This window comes from Trachymyrmex septentrionalis, unplaced genomic scaffold (genome assembly GCF_001594115.1).
Source record: "Trachymyrmex septentrionalis isolate Tsep2-gDNA-1 unplaced genomic scaffold, Tsep1.0 scaffold81, whole genome shotgun sequence".
Taxonomy (NCBI): Eukaryota; Metazoa; Arthropoda; class Insecta; order Hymenoptera; family Formicidae; genus Trachymyrmex; species Trachymyrmex septentrionalis.
In genome coordinates this window covers 1,904,142-1,912,929 of record NW_017305997.1, presented here as the reverse complement: position 1 = coordinate 1,912,929, position 8,788 = coordinate 1,904,142, and the positions used below count along the sequence as shown (strand labels likewise).

General features: G+C 36.7%; 1 protein-coding gene across 1 annotated transcript in view; it reads right to left on the bottom strand.

The window, feature by feature from the left end:
- Positions 1–8,788, bottom strand: part of LOC108754890 (transmembrane and TPR repeat-containing protein 1-like) — a 157,443-nt gene that overhangs the window by 64,934 nt on the left and 83,721 nt on the right. Inside the window, exon 3 of the mRNA XM_018497547.1 lies at positions 68–141. Within this exon, the coding sequence (XP_018353049.1) occupies positions 68–141 (74 nt within the window). The remainder of the gene's footprint in view (positions 1–67; positions 142–8,788) is intronic.

The following is an 8,788-nucleotide window of genomic DNA, read 5'->3' as shown; positions in this document are numbered from 1 at the left end:
TCTTAAAGAAAATTAAATGCCTGGAGCTTCAATAAGGCGAAAAAGTTTAAGTTATTAAAGTACTCACCCATGATAGGCAAGAAAGGACAGCAAAAAGAAGATACACGCTAGAACATCCGCTCTGCCTACAATGCCAGTCACCTGCAACATAAAACGATATAAAATAACGTTATAACATAAAAAGAAAGTAAATGTTGCCGCACACATAAGCGGAAGATACGAATACGTTTAGCTTATATTTGTATATTGTACTTGCTAAAAACTGAAGTGCTCACTTCAGTCTGATTTCAAAAATTCTCTTTACTCAACAAGTTGCGGTTATACGAAGCAATTCTTTGTCTGAATCGCTTTTGTCTTAGGAGCGAAAAGAGAGTATTAGAAGTGCAATAGTGGCAAGGGCTACGTGTAGATCCTCTCAGAAAATAGGAAGCGACAGCTTGATATTGGATTTAGCGGTGTAACACGAGAAGGCTGATCCGAAAGATGTGTGCAGAAGCCAAACCAAAGATCTTCTTCGTGACAAACGAGATGATGGACAAGACGAGCGAGTCCGTGAAAGTGTAAAAGAGAAAAGAAAGTGGGCGGGGTTAAGATTGTCCAAGTTATCGACAGCCCAGCACGAGTGAATAACCGAGATTCTCAAGGATCAACTCCAGCCAGGGAAGCCGACCTGCTACCGGAAGCTGGATTTACCCGTCGTACTCATCTCTCTTCCTTCCTTCCTTCCGCTCTGCTGGGCTAGAGTGTACCAGGTGTACCTTTAAAATTTACGAACCCCCGTCTATCACGGTGGGACGACCGACCTCCCACCTCTTAACGAATTAATTCCACGGAATCGCGGGGATACGATCTGCAAAGGGAACAGAAACTGCAGAGCAAGAATAGCGAGATATCAGTGAATTTCTGGTTCGTTTTCTAAAAGAATAAAGTTCGTTCTAAAGAAATATACTAAAATCCGTTTGTTAAGCCGATTATATATAACGTCTAACGTATTACACGTTATTAAGCTAACTAATATATCTAGACATTCCGATTTGATACATGAGCTAATAATTGTCTTAAATTTATCATCCATTATAAATTAAAATATTAATTTAAGTTATTCGATATAAATACATATTTGAAATAACTTGTATGATAGCGTAAAGCTAAACGGCTTATATTAACTGTCAAGCGAATTGTTCATATCTTATCTAGCAATATATTGTTCTCCAATGTGCTTGACAAATCGTTCAAAGATGAAACAAAAACTATTACCGACATTAACATTATCATTGAATTGAGAACTGTAATTATAGATATGAGAGACATTGATGAATATACGCTTTCAGCGAAGAGAGAGAGAGAGAGAGAGAGAGAGAGAGAGAGAGAGAGAGAGAGAGAAAACGGGGATGCAATTAATCATTCAATTATAACAAAACAGTACCAGCGAGGAATAACAACTAACATTTATCTTCCAAATTTGGCGTGAATTGTATGCAAATACGAAATATATGAAATACGAGCAAATATACGAGATGTACCCCCGATGGGCAGTACTGAAATATTAACGGTGCAATGTTTAAAATGTCTTTTCAAAAATGACATTATATTGTTTTATATAGTATGGTTAATCGAATACTTAAACAAACATCAAACATTCAAACAAAGCTAGCGGAAGATAAACATTGAGTTGACATTTCATTACAATCTCGTTTTTTTTTTGTCATATCGCTGTACATGCTCCTGCAGCAAGTGGACCCGGAGGAAATCTTGCTCGAGGAAACAATACTCCGTCAACGTCAAGGAGAATGAAAGCCGAGTCTCGGAAGCAGCTAGAAACGACAAACCACAACCGAAGGGTCTGCTTAAGACAACAGAGGTTACGATGACCACTTTGCGATAGATTCCTTCATGCGCCTGTTCGGTATCTGTCAGATTTATGGCGAGGAAATAATGGTCAATTGTGAAAAAAAAGGAAAATGACTGATGGGGCATTTGTCTTAACTACGAATGATGGACCATTGAAAGATAAAGAAGCAAACGCGTGCAAAGTGTAAATGAATGATAAAATCGTTTATTATTATGCGTCTATGGTCGTACAGCCCGTTTGTTTCAATCCACTTTACATCGATCCTTTTCACATACCATCAATATTCCGAAAGCTCAATAGACATACGCCATTTTTCATTCTTAGGCGAAGGTACAAACACATTACTAAAATATTTCCCGTGTTCGGGTATATTTAACGTAGAAATGATGATCTATTATCGGGAACGCGTCTCACAGTTACACAGCTAGGGAATCGAGGGATTTACGACACAAATAGATACGAGATGGTGAGTGTTGATGCGTTTGTTCGACTCGATACTAGTTTGCTCTAGTTTATACTTAGCTAAACTCCATTAGCATCTCGCTCACATTCTCGAATTCTAATTGATTATATAAAGTACTATACTTCTTTGAAAGTTTGCTCGTTATTTCCAGCTTGGAGTCTTAGTCTTTTTTAAATTCTTTTTCTTATATTGTTATGTTATTTTTTTCTGTTCCTTAAGATACAAATTAAATATCGTATTCTGTATTTGAGAATAATTCTGTTTAAAGCTATCCTTTAATCGAATATTCTAAAAAATTTAGAATATTCCTCTATAAACATATCTTGTTGAGAATAATATCAGAAATAAAGAAAATATTCTAAAGCATGCCAGAGTACTTGGTTAACAAATGATCCTCGCCTTCGTGTTTACCGGTTCTGAAGAATCACTCGTCCACGGCGGACGCGTCTCGGCTCGGGTACTTTTATCTTGTATATTTTTGAAAGTGTTGCCGACTTAGACTTGAGAAACATATAGCTGTCCCACGGTTTTGGACGACCCATCCGTTTGTCCTGACGCGCGTCCGTGCATCACCCTTTTGTTTTTACGTTTTCTGGTCGCATCGATCTCCGTTTATAATTTCGGCAGGCGGGAGCCATTAACAAAGAAGAAGAAGGAGAAGAAGAAGAAGAAGAAGAAGAAGAAGAAGAAGCCTTCGTGTTTACGCATGCATGTAAGTCCGCGCGTACTATACCGTATCGTATCCTGACGTGTTCGAGATTAAAGACTTCGAGATACAGCTTTTTGAATAAAGATTTACTTTTTATTCCTGAAGTAGTTGCATTAGTTTAGAGTTATTTATATTTCTTTCTCCATTAGAAGGAGAGAACAGGATAAACTCTAACGTGTTCGATCACTAGTGTTGTTTATTGTGAAACATGGAAGAAGTGAAAAAGTAGCTGTTTTAACACAATTTACCGGAACTAATCAGCTGTTTTGAGAGCAAGTACAAATTGGAATTTTTGCGAGTGTATATATCATGTACGTATTACATGCGTACAAATATCAATAAAATATATTAATATAAATAAACATGTGTATAACGGAATATTAAATTGATAAAATATCAATAAAATATTTTAATATATAATAGTATAAATATTAATAAAATATATATTATATATAATACGTGCGTGCGTACGCGCGCGCGCGCGCGCGTGTGTGTGTGTGTGTGAGGCGCGTGTGTAGATTAAAATATATTCTACTCCACAATAGAGAAATATTCTAAATAACACAGGTCCACAAAAAAAAGTGCTGAGATGGAGATCCAGCTTCTTATGTATTTTAAGTCGCTGAATCTGGCATCAAAATAGAACCATCCAGGGCAAATTTTTAATTTAGAGCGAAAAAATGGGTCAAAAAATAAGAAAAATAGATCATTTTTTCGCTCTAGATTGAAAATTTACTGTGGATGGTCCTATTTTGATGTCAGATTCGTATTCAGCGAACTCAAAATACATAAGAATAACTGAGTCGTCATCCCAGCATAGGGTACTTTTTTTGTGAGCCTGGATAATTAGAATGTCTTATATTAAAGAGAAATACTTCAATTTTTACAATATATACTTGATACTTATTTTAGTAGAAAACATTCTGTAGTTTAGTCGGATATACTGAAATCTAGGATAAAATTTTTTCGGTGAACTATTATTCAGTATTGATAATTACTGGCATTGAAATATCTATGCAAATTTTATACAGAACGAATGAGTAATAAAAAGGAACGTTACTAATTTAGATTACTATATAAAAAAAATGAAATGAGTATCAATTTAATTGTAATATTATTTCAACTTTAGTTTATAATTGTATTTCAAGTGAGCACAATTGATATATATAACAAAAAATGTATTTAGAATTGACGTATAAAAAATATTATTAAACATCAAGATCTAACCTTTAAATCTTTAGATCAACACCGAGTGCTTTGACCTTTTCCTTATTTATTCGATTTATTCATATAGCTGTCTAGATTAACTTATTGTTTACATAGAAAGTTATAAAACTTTCTATATAATGTTATCAAATTTAACTTGTTACTTAACTCTTAACTTATTTCAATGTCGTTTCTCGAAGATATACAAAATGTAAAATCTATTAGTTATTAAATTTCATATTCATATGCAGTTTAATATGTGTTTTGTACGAGTAATACAATATTCTGACAAGTGTTATTGTTGCGTTTGCACTCGATTCCACTTTTGTTTAACAAATTGAGCACGTCTACGCTCGGGGGTAATACTAATATTCCCACAATTAATTAATATCATCATTCAATGCGGTAAACCGCAGGCAACGTAGCAAGGGGAGAGAAAAGTAGTGATGTGTATCAACGATGACGCGAACGCCGTGCAACGCGCATTAAATTTCTAGCAATGCACGAATTCCCCATGTGGGTTAACGTCACAATCAATTGTACATTAACGAAAGATTATTCTGTGATAGAGCATGTAATGAGTATGACTGTTTTAATTAGCTGAATTCGTGAATGTACCGCGAACTAGTGAAACAAGCAAGCAAATCAAACCATTATTTTAATATCACGTCCCCACTGTTCCGTACGATTCAATTAGCTGGTGTCCGTATAACATGCTACATAGCACTCGTTAAATTACTCACGTCCGCATTTGGTTGGAACGCGGAGATGAAGATGCAGCTATCTCCTTTCTATTAATATTTCTGTGACCTCGCAGCATATATTCATTCTAATCGTGATATAAAATTAAACGTTCAGATACCGTACAGCACCACAAAGCGGAATGCATGCGCGGTTCAATCCATGATTCGCCTGTGGATATCTCCTATGAAGGAAACGTTCTACGCAAGCCGGAACGATCGCGCAACTTCATGTTTAATTTGACCTGAAACCGAGCTCTGCGGGTAAACCCATCCTACCGAATGTCCTCATCTACCCCATACACCACCATCCCTTTCTGCGCTCGCAAAATTCATCCCTTCTGCGGAACCGGCGCAAACCGGTGGGGTCGGGTCTCTTTCGCTCGCAATATACGCCGATACGGCAACGACGTCGTAACCACGAAACGACAGCTCGGTCACTCGGCTCTCTCGTGCTGTAACTGAAGCGCTTCTCTCGCGCAGGGAAACATTGCCGTGAAGTATAACGACGTCCAAGAGAGAACATCCTGTTTAAAACGTATACGATAGCGTGATTACCTTACGCCATAACAACGAGTCAACTGCAGTAAACAGTCGTTGCAAAATAGATTGCGTAGGTAACAACGGGACTGAATAAAAATACTTTCGTTTACGGTCAATCGTATGCGGACAGATCGAGACGTTGATAATCCGAAATTCCGAAACTGAAATACAAGAAACCGCGAGATATCACACGTAGAGAGAGAGAGAGAGAGAGAGAGAGAGAGAGAGAGAGAGAGAGAGAGAGAGAGAAAATTGAATCGTCGAGTTTCACATTGAATTATTATTTCTTGCGAAATACGGGTATAATCAAGATACGTCATACATCATGTTACACTTTGATATTTTATCCGTTTTCACATTGTGCTTATAATGAATACATTTTTTTGTATTCTAAGAGAGAATAATATTTCTTTGTGAATTTATATGTCTGTGTAACAGTAATGTATACGTCTGTACTATAATGTCGTCATATTTTTATATAATCTTATAATGTAACAAGAAAGTACAGTTTCGGTATATCCCAGATGCGTTCTGGAGACCGCGATTATATTCGTGCAGTATAAGCACGTACGAGACACCGACAGTCTCTTGGCCTCTTTAATATTATAGGAGGCTTTAATAAAGCCTCAGCTTCTTACAGACTGCTAGCCCCATTCTCTCCTCTGTCACGACGACATCGTTAAAACCCCTCCGAACTTGCCCTACAAAAGACTAACCAAGTGAACAAATGCCGAAATAGTAATGAGAGATCCAAGTAATATCGCTCCAATAATTCATAATATTATAAATGACTTATAATGTTAAAGTATCAATTCGTTTATTACATTGCGATTCGAAATACGGCGATGCTCTACGTTTTTACTTCCATTTTTACTTTCAGGAACGCTCCGATATTCTGACAACCTTGTTAACTTCACCTGTATTCCATGTCAGCACGAACGGGTAACGGAGTGGAACTGGCGAAAGAAAAGAGGCAAGCATTCGACTTCTTTCTCTTTTCTATTTGTGAGTGAATATTCTTTTCGAAACAGTGATATATCTAATTATGACCTTTTCACCCGAAATTTAATAAAACAAATACATAAATATAATTCACAAATTAATTTTTTATCATAAATGCGAATGATCGTATAATGATTTTACAATGTCAAATAATAGTTTAAATGTTCATTGTTATCATAAAAAGAAAATGAAATATGTATTTTATGTTAAGATTGATATCTACGCTTGATGCAATCATATTACGAAATTATCGATTTCAATTAATCTTTGACCTGATTTGACATTTCCGGAGTTCCATCCTTCCGCATCAAGGATCTATAATCGTTGATGTCGCGCTGAAGATTTCTCAAGCAACGACTGTCGGCGGAGGGTTATTTTCTTGCTCGTTCACTAACCCACCGTCGTCAAACAGCAAGCTGCAACCGGTTCACCCTTAAGAAGTTCTCCCTCCCCTTTCCTTCTGAGCAACGGCAATATCCTTTAATGAAACGTCTAACCGCTCGTACGGAACACTGGGATGATCGTCGTTGTGGCCACTATCAAAAGTATTTTCTCTATTTGTCCTCAATTACCGTCAGCCTGTGGTTCTCCTTGAGTTGAGTCCGGGAGCGGAGGTCGCTAGGAAGTTACCAGAGCAACTTTTGTGGAATGGAACTTCAATTGGCCGCACGTGTCTCCATCCACGCTCTAAAGCCAAATAAGGAACACGTTCGCCTTGTTTTATGATTCTATTTAGAGAAAATGACAGTTTGCGTATCTACATTACATACTACTATGACGTATTCATAACGTATATACGTATGTCGCAAATGTATCGCCGTGATAATTTCAGATAATTTCTTAGTAAAGTGCCGAAAATTTGGGTTGCCACGCCAGAATCCATCCAAATATTATATTACAAATATCTGCATAATTTGGATAAAATATTAAAATTACGTGTATATTTTAATGAAAGTATCGAACATACGATAGTAAATCGAAAACTGTATTTTCATTGAACGAAAACAAAATGAGATTGTTTAATTTTCGAGATTAAATTTATATGCAAGTTTATGCATGTAAATATCTTTCCAGAATGCTCGTCGACCTATTATTTTTTTATGACCATTAAAATCGTAATTTTTTAAACTATTGTAATCTCAGTTTTTGAGAAAAGTCTATGGTAAGATTCGTGTGCAGTTGGTCAAAGAAGAAGTTGGTCTGCAAGTCTTATTTGTCGCTAAGTCATACGTTACATTTCTAACATTTTTTTTCTCTTATTTCATCGTTAACCTACCGTAGAATTTTACACACGTCAATTTCGGTATTTCAGCTCCATTACATAAAAAAAATTAGACATTTCTATGGTAACTCGATTTACTACAGAAAAGACTTTGAGCAATAATTTTTTTATTATTCATTCAGAAGTGAATTTTAATCAGCTCTCAATATGTAGTAAAGCAGACATGAAATATGTATCGTGACAAATTAATACATTTACGTTAAAAAAAAAATTGCTTAGAAGGTACTCCAGAAAACGCTCGTGTGTGTAGATTCCTATGATCTTGTTTGCAGAACACTTGTGAAAGTTCAGCTTCGCTCTCAAAGGACATATATCTATAGAGATGCATATGTAGATAGCGTGTACATCGGGTATATAACGTTCAACGGAGTTTCCTGCGCGTCATGGAAAGGGAACTGACAGCGCGGTACAAAGACATGAAAATGGTAAACGCGTAACGCAAAAATGAAGGAAGAAAATTAAACTGCAGTACATTACCCGATTTTAATATACCCATTTTAACAGATTACGAAACATTGCACACTGAAATAAGGACTGGTTCAATTTTTCCCTCAATTTAACCCGTTACATCCCGGCGAGCTCGAAGACGTGCTTCTTACATGGTCGCTCCCGCTTTCGCGTCAGCTTGCGCGGAATTTTTTGAATCGTTGCTCTCGCGACTTCTCATTCAACTAGCTTGCAACTCTTGAAAAAGGGATATGTATCCAGAGATTGCGAACGAAGAAGATCGGCAAATGGTACTTTGCTAATGTAGAAATGTTCCGGAAATGTTCTAAAATATTTCTCGCACTGCGGAATAAATGATCCCACATTGGAAAATGGTAAATTACTATATCTTGAGACTCCGGTGCTCGCTGATTCGCACATTGAGAAACATCCGTTTCTCCGCAAACGCCCGTTTGCACGGTCCGACATAATCCTCGCTCGTGATCGTCTTCCATAGCGGCGCAAATTCGAGTTTCGACCCATAATGGATCTATCTCTCGTCCGC